Genomic DNA, 16226 nt, shown 5'->3' on the forward strand with positions numbered 1-16226 from the left:
AAGAGAAGATTCTCAAAGACCGGGTGCCTATGTGACTGTGGAAAAGATATCTCCTATCCTTAAACAGGATAGGAAAATTGAAGTGATTGAAATCACAACTGACTGAGGCAGTAGCAAGAAAAGGGTCTTTGCTTTTATAACCTTTGATGACCATGACTCCATGGCTAAGACTGTCATTCAGAAATATTATCCTGTAAATGGCCATGGCTGTGAAGTAAGAAAAGCCCAGGTTGCAGCAAGACATGGCTGGTGGCTCATCCAGCCAAAGAGGTCAGAGGGGTCCTAGAAACTGGTGGTGGTCGTGGAAGTGATTTGGTGGGAGTGACAAGTTTGGTCATGATGGCTTTGGTGCCAGCAATGATGGTGGTGGATATGGTGGCAGTGGGGATGACTGTCATGGATTTGGTAATAATGGAAGCAATTTTGGATGTGGTGGAAGTGACAGTGATTTTGGCAGTTACAACAATCAGTGTTCAAATTTTGGACCCATAAAGAGAAAAACCTTTGGAGGCGGAAGCTCTGGCCCCTATGGTGGTAGAAGCCAATATTTTGCCAAACCCTGAAACCAAGGTGGCTGCGGTGGTTGCAGTAGCAGCAGTAGCTATGGCAGAGGCAGAGGGCATTAATTACTGCAGGAAACAAGGCTTAGCAAGAGAAATAAGGCTTAGCCAGAGCAGCGACAGGGAAGCCTCAGGTTACAACAGATTTGCGAACTCAACCAGGCATGGTGGTGGGGGCCTAATTGCTTCAGGGATATGCTTCAGACAATACTCATGTGTATGGGCAAAAGACTTGAGGGGTGTCTTTGGGCTGTAATTGTATAACAGGGCATTTTAGTTTCTGTTCTCTGGAAACTAAAACAATCCAACGAATTGTAATGTAGACTTTTTTTGCACCCATGCTGTTGATTGCCAAATGTAATAGTCTGATCATGACACTAAAGAAATGTGTCTTTAAAACATTCTGAGGGAAAATTGTCATTACTTTTTTTAGTTTTTATGTTTTTGTGACAGGGTCTCGCTCTGTCACCCAAGCCAGAATGGAGCGATGTGATCCTTGTTCACTGTGGCCTCGAACTGCTGGACCCAGTCATCCTACCCCAGCTACAAGTAGCTGGGGCTACAGGTGTGTGCCACCACACCTATCTAATGTTTTAATTTTTTGTAGAGATGGGGTCTCACCATGTTGCCCAGGCTGGTCTTGAACTCCTGTCCTCAAGCAATCCTGAGCCTCCCAAAGTTCTGCAATAACAGGCATGAGCCATCACACCTAGCCAGAAACTTATTTTTAATGTATAATTATATACCCAAACAAACTATCAACCAATTATGATAGCAGAAGAAAGACATTTTTAGATGTCCAGCATCCAGAAATTTGACCTCCTGTGTGTATTTTCTCAAGGAAAGAAACTATTAGAGGATTGTGCCACCAAGTAAAGTAAACCAGGGAGAAATGGGAGACAGCAAATATAAGAAATGGAAGATTCTTGTATTTCTTCCATTATATGGAAGAGATTGGAAGTCTTAGGACGACAGCTGCAGCAGGCCTAGTGAGTAGTCAGCCCAAACCATGTCATCCAGAGAGCACCAGGAAGGCGAGGGCTCCAACAGAGATGTCTTCAGAGAAAGATGAAAATCATAGATTTCTTCACATGACTGATCTTGTTTAAAGTATTGCTCACAAGGGGTTCAGAAAACCAGTAATAGTGACATAGAAAACTAAGCAAACAAAATATAAATTCGTAACTCCATGAAAAGCAATTTGTGCTCAAAAGGAAATATGATGACAGTTAATTATAGATATTTTTGTGATGGATAGTATAACATGTCCCTGGAAAAATTTATTTTCTACAGAATTGAGCCCTAAAAATACTAGGGCAAGCAACCTATAGCTTAAGAGAGTCCTAAACAACATATCAAGTAAAAGAGAATGAGAGTGGGGGTTAAACTATATAGTGTCTAGGAATGCTCAGTTGTCATCAATCCTTAGAGAAACTCAACAGTGAAAGTTGAGATAGTGGTTTTAGAGGAAAGAAGAGGTGTTTGATTGCATTGGGGCACAGAGAGGGGCTAGGAAAGTTCTATTTACTTTCTTTTTTCTTTTTCTTTTTTTTTTTAAGACAGGCTCTCACTCTGTCACCCAGGCTGCAGTATGGTGGCACAATCATAGCTCACTGCTTGCCACCTGAAACTCCTGGGCTCAAGTGATCAGCCTTCCGAGTAACTGGGACTGCAGGCATGTGCCATCACGCCCAGCAATTTTTTTTTTCTTTCTTCTTTTTTTTAGGTAGGGACAGAGTCTCATTATGTTGCCCAGGCTGATCTTGAACTCCTGGGCTCAAGCAGTTCTCCCACCTTGGCCTCCCGAAGTGCTGGATTAGAGGCATGAGCCACCATGCCCTGCCAGAGTTCTGTTTCTCGATGTGGGTGTGGCTATAAGGGTATGTGCCTTGTAAAAAATAATTTTTAAAAATACATTATTAAATGTATTTTATTTTTGTATGCTTATTTCATTTTACATTTACTATATTGTTTGGTATATTATGATGTTAAATATAATATTTTTTAGAAAGACCCCAGGAGAGTGGTTATTCTGGGGGAGGAGGGGTAACTGGAAGAAGGGCATGGGGGTTGGGTGCCTCTGAGGCGCTGCTGGTATTGTTATGTTTCTTTTTCTTAAGTTTTTTTTTTTTTTTTTTTTTTTGAGACAGAGTTGTGCTCTGTCACCCAGGCTGGAGTGCAATAGCATGATCTCAGCTCACTATAACCTCTGCCTCGCGGGTTCAAGCGATTCTCTGCCTCAGCCTCCCAAGTAGTTGGGACTACAGGCGTGTGCCACCACATATTTGAGAAGAGATGGGGTTTCACCATGGGACTATAGGCGTGTGCTACCATGTGTTTGAGAAGAGATGGGGTTTCACCATGCTGGCCAGGCTAGTCTTGAAATCCTGACCTCAAGTGCTCCACCTGCTTTGGCCTCCCACAGTGCTGGAATTACAGGCGTGAGCCACCGCACCTGGCCTTATTGCTCTGTTTCTTGATCCGGCTACTGGTAAAGGCTTGTGTTCAGCTCATAGAAATTCGCTGAACTTTATGTACTTTATGTACTTCATGATGTATAATGATGCTCCAATAAAAAGTATTTCTAAAAAGTACCAGAGGTTATGGGACAGGAATGGGGCAGACCACTCAAAATCCATGTAACCTTGTTACCAGATGATGAAAGCAATGATATTTCTAGTAAAACTACTAGCAGCGTTTAAAGACTTGTTGCTCACGCCTGTAATCCCAGCACTCTGGGAGGCCGAGACAAGCGGATCATGAGGTCCAGGAGATCAAGACCATCCTGGCTAACACGGTGAAACCCCGTCTCTACTAAAAATACGGGAAAAAAAACCTAGCCAGGCGTGGTGGTGGGCACCTGTAGTCCCAGCTACTCGGGAGGCTGCGGCAGGAAAATGGCATGAACCCGGGAGGCGGAGCTTGCAGTGAACTGAGATTGCGCCACTGCACTCCAGCCTGGGCAACAGAGCAAGACCCCATCTCAAAAAAAAAAAAAAAAAAAAAAGACATTGAATTTTTCTTTTTCTTTTTTCTTTTTTTTTCCGAGATGGAGTCTTGCTCTTTCACCCAGGCTGGAGTGCAGTGGCGTGATCTCGGCTTGCGTCCTGGGTTCAAGCAATTCTCTGGCTTCAGTCTCCTGAGTAGCTGGGATTACAGGTGCTCGCCACCACACCCACCTAATTTTTGTATTTTTAGGAGACATGGGGGTTTCGCCACGTTGGCCAGGCGGATCTCGAACTCCTGACCTCAAATGATCCGCCCGCCTCAGCCTCCCAAAGTGCTGGGATACCAGGTGTGAGCACTTTTAACATGCTGGGGAAAATGATGCCTGGACTGTGCAACTTGGTGTTGTGTTACTGTCATTTTCTATGTACTGATCGCTTGTGACTTGATTCACTCTACAGAATCTTGTTAGAACAGATCATTCTGGGCTCTGTGTCAGACAATATAGTGATAATCACGTAAACAATATATACTGATAGAACCAAAAATTTCGATATAAGTACAAATTATGGTATTGGGAGGGGGAAAGGGAAGTGAAAGTCTACCAAACAGTCTAGGTTAGCATACAGTGATAGATGATCCAAAAATTATAAGTGGCCAGGCCTGGTGGCTCATGCCTGTAATCCCAGTGCTTTGGGAGGCTGAGGTGGGAGGATCACTTTAGCCCAGGAGTTCGAGACCAGCCTGGCCAAAATGGCGAAACCCCATCTCTACAAAAAAAATTTTTTTAATTAAAAAGCAAAAATAATAAGGCATTTTTGTAAAAAGAAATTTGTGGGTAAATATTGAGAGAAACCACTAAAATGAGTTGCTTCTAAGGAGGATACCTCAAGGGTCAGAGGAATGCTGGGTTTTGTTCCAAGTCTTGTAGCACTATCTGATTTTTTAAAATTATGTATAATTGTAATAACATTAAAAATAATGAAAACAAAACAGCAACTTACCAAATAAGTTTACAAATCTTCCACTAAGTTCCTCAGAACATCTTACATGTACCCTTCTAAGCCTCGTAAATGTTCCTTCTTCCTTTTTAATGGTCAGGAGTTCGACACCAGCCTGGCCACCATGGTGAAACCCCACTTCTACTAAAAATGCAAAAAAATTAGCAGGAGTAGTGGCAGGCACCTGTAATCCCAGCTACTCGGGAGGCTGAGGCAGGAGAATCGCTTGAACCCAGGAGGTGGAGTTTGCAGTGAGTCGAGATTGCACCATTGCATTCCAGCCTGGGCAACAAGAACAAAACTCTTATCTCAAAAATAAATACATAAATAAAAATAAAGAGAATTTTAAGATTATTGTTTTAAAGAATAAATGTTGATAAAGTAGTAAAAGCAAGATAATGGCGTATTTATTAGTAACAAAAATTTAAACAAAGAAAAAAGCAAATGATTTCCAAAATATCAATAACAAATCAGTAAATAAAGGTAATCAGAAGTTTAACTTACTTGTGGCTGGGTACGGTGGCTTGTGCGTGTAATCCCAGCACTTTGGGAGGCTGGAGTGGGTAGATCACTTGAGGTCTGAAAAATACAGAAAATTAGCCAGGTGTGGTGGAACATGCCTGTGGTCCAGCTACTCAGGAGGCTGAGACAAGAGAATCACTTGAATCTAGGAGGCGAGACCAGCCTGGGCAACATGATGAAACCCTGGCCCTACCAAAAATAAAAAAATTAGCCCGGTGTGGTGGTGGGAGCCTGTAATCCTAGGTATTCAGGAGGCTGAGACAGGAGACTCACTCGAGCCCGGGAGGCAGAGGTTTCAGTGAGCCGAGATAGCACCATTACACTCTGGCCTGGGCAACAGAACGAGACTCTGTCTCAAACAATAAAAATAAATAAAAGAACTAAAAGTAATTCTCAAGTGATGAGAATGTAAAGTGGAGATGAAACAAGAAAGGCATAATTATTGAAGCTGGTGATGGGTACCTGGGGGTTTTTGGATATTTTGTGTGTGTTTTGTTTTTATAATACCTTTTCTGTTTACCATAGCGAAATGATAGATACATGGGTGTTTATTACATCCTTGTGCTCACTTTGTGTATGTGCATTTGAAGTTTTCTATTATATAATAATTTTTTTTTAAAGCAATATTTGGCTGGCCACAGTAACTCACACCTGTAATCCCAGCATTTGCGGACGCCAAAATAGGTTGATCGCCGGAGCTGGGGAGTTCGAGACCAGCCTGGGCAACATGATGAAACCTCATCTCTACCAAAAATACAAAAATTAGCCAGGCATGGTGATGGATGCCTGTGGTCCAAGCTACTTAAGATTCTGAGGAGGAATATTGCTTGAGACTGGGAAGTGGAGGTTGCAGTGAGCCCAGATCGCACCACTGCACTCCAACATGATTGACAGAGTGAGACGCCATCTCAAGAAAAAAAAAAAAAAAGCAACATTCTGGCTTACCATATTAGAAAGTCAAAAGATAATATTTAGGGCTGGGTGCAGTGGCTCATGCCTGTAATCCTAGCACTTTGGGAGGCCAAGGCGTACAGATGACCTGAGGTCAGGAGTTCAAGATCAGGCTAGCCAACATGGTGAAAACCCATTTCTACTGAAAATACAAAAATTAGCTGGGCGTGGTGGCAGGTGCCAGTAATCCCAGCTACTTAAAAGGCTGAGGCAGGAGAAGCACTTGAACCCAGGAGGTGAAGGTTGCATTGAGCCAAGGTTGCGCTGCTACACGCCAGCGTGGGCAATAGAGCGACACTGTCTCAAAATGAAAAAAAAAAAGAAAGAAAGAAATAGCAACGTAAACATATTATTTAGAAATGTGGAAGTAAATAAGAGTGAAATCATGCCTGTAATCCCAGCACTTTGGGAGGCCGAGGCGGGCAGATCATGAGGTCAGGAGATCGAGACCATCCTGGCTAACACGGTGAAACCCCCGTCTCTACTAAAAATACAGAAAATTAGCTGGGCATGGTGGTGTGCGCCTGTAGTCCCAGCTACTCAGGAGGCTGAGGCAGGAGAATGGCCTGAACCTGGGAGGCGGAGCTTGCAGTGAGCGGAGATTGCGCCACTGCACTCCAGCCTAGGCAACAGGAGTGAGACTCCATCTCAAAAAAAGCAAAAAAAAAAAAAAAAAAAAGTGAAAACAGTTAACGGACATCAAAGTGGATGCCTCTGGGGATGAGAACTGAGCTTGGGGAGGGCTAGAGGAGGGAACATCTCTGTATTAGAAGGCTTTGATGTTCTTTTATTTTGAAACCTTATGCATGTATAACTTTGATAATATATTCATTTGTGGATGCCACATTGTTTTCAAGGAAAATACCCATGTGATCTTACATGAATAATCAGGCATAGACCAATGCTTTGAATATATAAAAATTCTGTTTAGCCATGATCATTTTGGCAGTATGCCACTTATTTCTGTTGCCAAAGGCAGTGATTGAAATTTGAATTCCTGCCTGGGATGAGTAGGGCTCAGAGGTTTGATTGCATGTAGTTTCCCCCTGGCCGTACGCGGGTCCCCAGCAGTTTGTTCTTTATGCCACAGCAAAGAGTAATCGTAAATAAGCTTATCTCACTCTCCGGTTTGAAAGCTACTAAACGTCTTTCATTGCAATTAGAATAAAATTCAAACTCTTTGGCACGGCCTACACACAAGGCCGTAAATAATGTAAATGATTGGACTCACACCTAGTTCTCCTGTCACTCTCCTCAATCACCATGCCCCAGCCTCAATGACCTTCCTTGGCACACCCACAGCTCATTCCTACCTCAAGGCCTTTGACTTGCCATTGCTCATGAGACTGACTGCTTACCATCACTCAGGATCTCATTTAAAACTTAATTCCTGAAAAAGGTCCTTCCTGACCATCGAGCTAGAGGAGCTTCCTGCACCCCTTCTCTTCCCACAGCTGTGGATCTCCAAGTGTGGTCTTCAGACCAGAAGCGTCAGTATCACCTGCAAGCTTTTCATTTTGGGTTGTTTTCTCTGGAAACGCAGACTCTTAGGCCCCACCACAGATGCACTGAAGGAAAAGCTTACATTTTAACCAGACCCCAAAGTGATTGTGCTTTTAAAATTTCGGAAGCACTGATCTAGAGGTTCCCCTTCTAATTTTCCTGTATATCTGTTACCAGGTGTGTCCATTTCTGTAGGTAACCTGGCGTTTGTTTACCTGTTTATTTCTTCCCTAAATAGAATTTAAGGTCCACAAGGGCAGCACCTTGTCTGGCTCGTTCACTTCTGCATCCCCAGCACCTAGCACCAGTGCACACAGTACGTGCCCAATAAGTATTTAGATGAGTGAAAGAAGAAATGAATATAATGGAAATTATTTTATGTTCTTTGAAATGTATAACTGAAGGCTGGGTGTGGTAGCTCAGCCTGTAATCCCAGCACTTTGGGAGGCAACGTGGGAGGATTGCTTGAGCCCAGTACTTTGAGACCGGCCTTGGTACATGGCAAAGCTGCAACTCCACAAAAAATACAAAAAAAAAAAAAAAAAAAAAAAAGTTGAGTGTTGTATAGTCTCAGCTACTTTGGGAGGCTGAGGCAGGAGAATCACTTGAACCTGGGAGGTCTAGGCTGCAGTGAGTCCTGATTGTAACTGCACTGTAGCCTGGGCAACAGAGAAACATCCTGTCTCAAAAAAAAAAAAAAAAAAAAAAGATTGTATAATTGTACAATAAAAATAAAAATCTTCATGGCTTTCACTTGTTTGTAAAATTGGGGTGATTTTTCTCTCCCAACATCACTGTTATGCAGGGGTTTCATTCTCTATCTTGGGCATTGAGTGCCATTAAATTATTGTAGCCCGTGAAGAACCACATATTTATCCTTGCTTTGGGGCAGTTTGTCTTCAGAACCAAAGTTTAGATTTTATTTAGAGTGTTTCTCTACTGACTTAACACCATAACTGGTTATGTTTTTTAGTATTTAAGAAGCACTCTCATTCCATCCAGAGTTAACATTATCTTTAAAGGTTTTGTTATTCAAAATGAATGTTAGCTTGATATTTGTATCAAGTTTTATCAAATAAGTATTAACAATTTAAAAAAGAAAGTCAAGTTTTAAAAATGTTTAGTCAAATGCAAGATTTAAAGTTAAATTGCAAATAAAAACTGATAGGGCATATAATGTATCCAGTTTTTTACCTCTGATATAGGAGTCCAGGAAAGACCTACAGTTTCTGATATTATCCCGTTTTTTGTTTGTTTGTTTGTTTGTTTTTGAAATGGAGTTTTCTCTTGTTGCCCAGGCTGGAATGCAGTGGTGCAGTCTTGGCTCTGCTCCCCGGGTTCAAGAGATTCTTCTGCCTCAACCACCCATTTAGCTGGGATTACAGGTGCACGCCACCATGCCCAGCTAATTTTTTGTGTTTTGAGTACAGACAGGGGTTTCACCATGTTGGCAAGCCTGGTCTCAAAATCTTGACCTCGTGATCTGCCTGCCTCGGCCTCCCAAAGTGCTGGGATTACAGGCGTGAGCCACCATGCCCAGCCCTACATTTAAAAAATACATTCCCAGTGTATTGCTTAATGCATATCCTTGTGAAATTTGTGAAGAAACAGCTTTTCAATCTGTATTCTCTGAGTGAATTAATAGCACCCCTTACATCTATGGCTTTCAACTGGGGGCAGTTGTGTCCCGGCGGACCTTTGGCAATGGCTGTGACTGTGTTTTTGGTAGTCACACCTGGGGTGGAGGAGTACTAGCAGCATCTAGTTGGGGGAGCCCCAGGGTACTGTTAGTTATGTAATACACAGAACACTCCCCAGCACAAAGAATTATGTAGCCCAAAATGTCAGTGGTCCACTGTTAAGAGACCCTGGCTTAAGCAGAGAGAAGTCTCCTTCTGCAAATACTAATGCCACTGGAAAATGAATACTTTGCCCTACCTTTTGGAAAAGAGAGTACATAGAAATTGGCAACTGAGAGATTCAGATGGGTATACTGGCACTTTTAGATAGGTTCATTTTAGATGATTATTTTTAATCAGAAATCTAGTGACTGGCCTCCCTCTTTGGGTAAATCACTCTCAACACAGGACATTTAAGACATTTGACAGCTTAGTTGATTTTAGAATTGGATAACGTTCTCAAATAATTTTACATTTTTTAAAATAGGGAAATTCCAATATAGGGTTACCGGTTTTCCTTATTTTACAGATGGGGTCGAGGATTTGGTCTTTTGGGTTCCATTTTTGGAAAGGATGGTGTATTAAACCAGCCAAACAGTGTCTTTGGACTTATATTTTATATACTACAGTTATTACTTGGTAAGTATTTATCAATACAAAAATAAGTTTGTTATATTCCGTTTAGTACTTTGTGTCTTTGCGCTGAAGTGTCTTGATGTTAAATAAAAGCATGTGTTATTTATAGAGCCACTAGCATGTACAACATCTTTGTATTGTGAAAACTTGATTCGCTAAGATTTTATTATATTAATGTTGAATTTATGTCACTTGCTGTTTAATCATGGAGAGCTGTATCTCATGATGTCCAGAAAAACCAGTCCCATTCCAGAAATTATCACTCCCATCTTCCCTGTAAATGTGTTTCCTAGTTTTATAGACTCTGTAGCCTTGTAAAGATATCATATATTAAGGGGACATTAATGAGAAACCATATTCATAATCCCATGACCTTTACATATCCACTATTCCTACAGTCTTCTGCTTTTAAGAATAATTTTGGGGCCGGGCGCAGTGGCTCATGCCTGTAATCCCAGCACTTTGGGAGGCCAAGTTGGGCAGATCACCTGAGGTTGGGAGTTCGAGACCAGCCTGGCCAACATGGTGAAAGTCTGTATCTACTAAAATTACAAAATTAGCCGGGTGTGGTGGTGCATACCTGTAATCCCAGCTACTCGTGAGCCTGAGGCCGGAGATTCACTTGAACCCGGGAGACGGAGGTTGCAGTGAGCTGAGATCGCGCCATTGCACTCCAGCCTGGGCAACAAGAGCGAAACTCTGTCTCACAAAAAATAAATAAATAAATAAATAATAATTTGGGGCCAAGTGCGGTGACTCACACCTGTAATCCTAGCACTTTGGGAGGCCGAGAAGGGTAGATCACTTGAGCCCAGGAGCAACGTGGCGAGACTCTGTCTCTACAGAAAATAAAAAAATTAGCCAGGTTGTGGTGGCACACACCTGTAGTCCCCGCTACTTGAAAGTCTGAGGTGAGAGAATCACTTGAGCCCAAGAGATGGAGGTTGCAGGCAGCCGAGATCACACCACTGCACTCCAGCCTGGGGGACAGAGCAAGACCCTGTCTCAAAAACTAATAATAATTTGATGTGAACTGTGTTTCAACATAGTGTTGTTTATCCTGTTATTGTTAACATCTAGGTTTCACACCTTTGACTTCTAAATAATGCTGCACTGATCAACTTTGTTTAAAGACCTCCCACTCCTTCCTTAAGTATCTCCACAAAATAAATTTCTAGGCATAGGATCAAAAAACACAGATATTTTCTATTTTAATCGTTGTTACCAAGTTGCTTTCCCTCAGTTCTTTGGTTTCCCTGAAGCTCTAGCAGTCTTTATTTTTAAGATGTGTTTTGTAAAATTTCTTTTTTTTTTTAGTCATAATGATAATCTTCACCAGGAAAAATTGCTAATAGTTACACATTAGTACCTATTTAAATTTTACTCTTTTTAATTTCCTTTTATTGTCCATTTAGATATTGGATCCCAATAATAGTACGTTTTTATTGTGTTACAAACATTTAACGCATTCTTTATCTTTTTTTGTTAGTGTTATGAATTTATATTTTATTAAGTTTTTATACTTTCAGAGTTAAATCCATCCATTGTTACCTTTGCATTTTATTTTTCTTCTTTTTTATAGATCTTATTGCATACCAATGCTTTTGTATTTTAATTGTTAATATTCCATTACCTGTCAGCTCTTTTGATTTGGTTCATTAAAAATACATGTAACTCTTCTATCTGAAATTGATTTGTTATGAGGCAAATTATAAATCTAAATCATTCTCAGTAGTTCTGTCGAGTTTGCCCAGTTCCATATCTGTGTATCTTGCAGAAGTTCAAAGATATGTGCACACGGATATTCATAGCAGTACAGTGTGAAATAGCAAAAAAAAAAAAAAAAAAAAAAAAAAAGGTTAGCTTAGAAATACGTAATGGTTGAATAAATTAGAAAATAGTGTGAAATACTATGTAGCCATTAAAGGAAAAAGGAGATCTATATTTATATCCTAGAAAGATAAATATACTATTTAGTGAAAAATGCAAATTTTGGTATAATATGTATAGGATAAACATGTTTGTATACATGCATGTAAATGCATAGAAAGGGGTCTGGTGGTTGGGCAGGAGGGAGAAATTTCACTGTATTCTGCATATTTCCATTTTGCTGGATTTCTAGAGAATAATATGAAATATAAGCCCAAATGCAAGGCGTTTTCCCTTAAAGGCAAAGAACCTAAGAAAAGCCTTTGACTAGATTAACTTTTGAAGATAGAGGTGCTACAGCCAAATTTCTTTTTATACCATTAATTTAATGCCATGCTGTATGCATATTTTAAATCATATGTATCATATGTGTTTTTTCATTCGCATTTTTTGACTTGCATTTGGATGCTTCACGTGCCTTCTAATGTTGGTGTCTTCATGTGAGGCACATTTGAACTAACCTAACAGTTTCCAGAGCAGGACATCTGTACTCACTTTTTTTTTTCTTTTTTATTATACTTTAAGTTCTAGGGTACATGTGCACAATGTGCAGGTTTGTTACATATGTATACATCTGTACTCCCTTCTAAGCTGTTTGAGATACAGCATTTTTAATTTAATTTTTTCATTGGTAATCCATTCACATGGTTCAAAACTTTTAAAAAAGGACCAGGCGCAGTGGCTCATGCCATTAATTCCAGCATTTTGGGAGGCCAACATGGGCGAATCACAAGGTCAGGAGTTCAAGACCAGCCTGGCCAACATGGTGAAACCCTGTCTCTGCTAAAAATACAAAAATTAGCCGGGTGTGGTGCCATGCACCTGTAATCCCAGCTACTTGGGAGGCTGAGGCAGGAGAATTGCTTGAACCCGGAAGGCGGAGGTTGCAGTGAGCTAACATCGTGCCACTACACTCCAACCTGGGCGACAGAGCGAGACTCCTTCAGGAAAAAAAAATATATATATATATATAAATAAAATGTTACACAAAGAAAAATCTGTCCCACCCCTTCTCTTTTTCCCTGGTTTCCACTGCTCCTCAGCCCCAACTGGTAGCTTGTTATTGTTTTAGAGTTTCTTTTTGCATATACGAGAAAGTACACATACACAATCTTAATTTTCCTCCTTTTTAAAATATAAAAGGCAGATGCTATACCCACTGTTCTACAGCTTGCATTTTCTTTTCTTTTTTTGCTTGATGGATATATCATGGGGATTTTTCCATATCAGTTTATTAAATGTCTTCATTCTTTTTTACAGCTGCAGAATAATCCATTGCATAATTGTACCATCATTTGTTTAGAGTTACAGCACATTTTAAATTCCATTGGGAATTTTACCCTGAGCCACAAGTACCTAGTTGCATTACGGTAGTATTTAACGGACAGCTGGTATTTATACACTATTCTAGTGCTTTAACCCTGCATTATCTCAGCTCATTTAATTGTCCAGCAGTCTTGGGAAGTAAGCATGATTGTTATCCCAATTTTACAGTTGAGAAAAGAGAGGCATGGAGGAAGAAATAACTTGCCCGTCTCATTTTGAAATTAACTTTCTTAGATAAAATTGTGACCGCATTAATTTTGAAATGTTAGTTGTTTAGCATAGGTGAAGTCAGCAAACTTTTTCAGTAAAGGGCCTGGCAGAAAATTGACTTTGCCAGTTGCTGCAGCCATTCAACTCTGCCTTCTAGTGTGAAAGCAGTCACAGACATTACATAAATGAATGAGCATGGCTGAGTGCCAATAAAACTTTATTTACTAAAGCAGGTAGCTGGCCAGATTTGCTAGTCCCTGCAGTAATTCAGCAGCACCTTAGTCTTGAAGTGCCCTATGAAAGCATCTAGTCCTGTGGCTGTGGCCGAGCCAGCCCAGCCAGCCCATAGGCGTCTTCTTGTTGCTTTTCTTTTTGCCAACAGGCACCGGGATTTCAGCTCTTTAATTGACTTCTTTAAACCTCCTCCCACCGGTTATTTTGTTCCTGTTTCTGTTATCCTTATCCATGAGTCATTGGGTAGGAGGGCCGTTTAACATGCTCTGCCTTCTCTGTCCTTGAAAATAAATGCACATATTCTCCATACTGTTGGCCACAGGAAACTAAAAACAATACATGTGAAGATAGAGTCCAGAATTCAGGTGCTTTTTTTCCTTTTATTATTATTATTTTTTGTTGTTGTTGTTGAGACAGAGTCTCGCTCGGTGGCCCAGGCTGGAGTGCAGTGGTGTGATCTGGGTTCACTGCAAGGTCAGCCTCCTGGGTTCACACCATTCTCCTGGCTCAGCCTCCTGAGTAGCTGGGACTACAGGTGCCCGCCACCACGCCTGGCTAATATTGTTGTATTTTTAGTAGAGACAGGGTTTCACCATGTTAGCCAGGATGGTCTCGATCTCCTGACCTTGTGATCTGCCCGCCTCAGCCTCCCAAAGTGCTGGGATTACAGGCTTGAGCCAATTCACCTGGCGCCCTCCACCTTTTTTTTTTTTTTTTTTTTTTTTTGAGACAGAGTCTCATTCTGTCCCTCAGGCTGGAGTGCAGTGGCGCAATCTCGGCTCACTGCAACCTCCGCCTCCTGGGTTCAAGTAATTCTCATGCCTCAGCCTTCCTTGTAGCTGGGATTACAAGTGTACAATACCATGCCCACCTTTTTTTTTTTTTTTTGGTATGTTTTAGTAGAGACGGGGTTTCACCATGTTGGCCAGGCTGGTCTCAAACTCCTGACCTCAAATGATCTCCCTGCCTCAGCCTCCCAAAGTGCTAGGATTATAGGCATGAGTGACTGTGCATGGCTTTAGGTGCCTTTTTGTATTGAGAACCTGGGGTTAGCATACATGTCCACCATTTTTCTTGATCAGTTTTGACCCACATGGAGCCAACGAGCTAAATATGGTTTCCCTTATCCACCTCAGGGTGAGCCCTTCCTGAAATGTTTAGCAAGAGTTTTTCTCTCCTCAGCAGCTTGTTGGTGTAGTCACCTCTCATTGTGAATTTTAATCAATCTGATCTAAACATGGAAAAGCAAATTTTACTTTCCACAGATGGGGAGGCTGTAATGAAAACCAGAGAAGGTTCTCAAATTAAAATGTGCAGCCTGGTTTAGGGAAAAGGCTGCGGTCCCTCATGTCCCTTTATATTCATTTGGCAGTCTGGGGCTGCTGGATGCCATAAGTCAGCTTCATTGCTTAATGTGATTGTGAGACTGCATATTTGCTTTGTGTGCATATTTTCAACTAGGTTAGTTTATGAAATTAGTAATATTTCACCAAAAGATTGAGAAATCAAAAACATTGCAGCTATAAAACTGGCATTTGGCCGGGCATGGTGGCCCACACCTGTAATCCTAGCACTTTGGGAAGCTGAGGCGGGAGGATCACCTGAGGTCAGGAGTTGGAGACCAGCCTGGCCAACAAAATTGGGCCGCATGGTGGCACATGCCTGTGATCCTGGCTACTCTGGAGGCTGAGGCAGGAGAATTGCTTAAACCCGGGAGGTAGACATTGCAGTCAGGTGAGATTGTATCACTGCACTCCAGCCTGGGCAATATAGTGAAACCCCATCTCAAAACCCTGAAAGCTAGCATTTGATCTGCAGAGTCCACCTGTATAATTTTAATGAAACAGACCAGTATTTCTGTTCTCAATTTTCAGAGTTTGGCAGGAAGATCAGTATTCAAACACCGCAGCAAGTCACACAGTGTTAGTCCTTATCACTCAGAAAGCCTCTCTCCAGCTTGGCACGGGATTGAGCCCGCCTGTTCCTCTTACAGGCATGACAGCAAGCGCGGTGGCGGCTTTGATCCTCATGACGTCCTCCATCATGTCGGTCGTGGGGTCCCTGTACCTGGCCTACATTCTGTACTTTGTGCTGAAGGAGTTCTGCATCATCTGCATCGTCACGTACGTGCTGAACTTCCTTCTTCCTACACAACTACAAACCACTAGTTTACTTTTGAATCCAGGCCTGGAAGCGGCAGCTGCAGCCCAAGCAGGACTGATGCCCGACAGACTCTGCCCTGACAGTCTCAAGCCCCTTTTCCATTCAGTTTATTTTGCAGCAGGTTTTTATTATTATTATTATTCACAACAGACACTTTCCCTAAGAATCTCAAACTGATTTTTAAAATCCTGTAAATTAGAAGGGGCCCTCGCTATTTTCTGTGTCAATCTTCATTTTAAATATGGATACAAAAAGGATACGCCGAGCCAATCAAAGACAAGCTTTAACTTTACTTTGAAGATGTTTCTAAATAAAATGTAGCCCTAGCCCCCTGCCCTCAATTGTAAAGTCAGCAACCATTGCTAGTAATTCTTTAATGTGTATAAATTCAATTTCAGGTATAACAAATGTGATCATGACATGAAAATATTTTAGAATAGATACTGTATTAAATATTGCCATGTTTACAATATGTAATATGTTTTTAGCTGATGGATTTAAACATGTAGATTCAACTAGAATCCATTATGTGATATTTGTAAATAAAGGTAGAAATATTAGATCCA

General features: G+C 41.3%; 1 protein-coding gene across 1 annotated transcript in view; it reads left to right on the forward strand.

Annotated features, from left to right (window-relative positions):
* The window catches only part of VKORC1L1 (vitamin K epoxide reductase complex subunit 1 like 1), a 79810-nt gene extending 63584 nt beyond the window's left edge, over positions 1 to 16226 (forward strand). Inside the window, exons 2-3 of the mRNA XM_017956673.2 lie at positions 9692 to 9801; positions 15491 to 16226. Of these exons, the coding sequence (XP_017812162.2) occupies positions 9692 to 9801; positions 15491 to 15837 (457 nt within the window). The 3' untranslated portion in view covers positions 15838 to 16226. The remainder of the gene's footprint in view (positions 1 to 9691; positions 9802 to 15490) is intronic.

Source organism: Papio anubis, chromosome 4 (assembly GCF_008728515.1).
Source record: "Papio anubis isolate 15944 chromosome 4, Panubis1.0, whole genome shotgun sequence".
Lineage (NCBI taxonomy): Eukaryota > Metazoa > Chordata > Mammalia > Primates > Cercopithecidae > Papio > Papio anubis.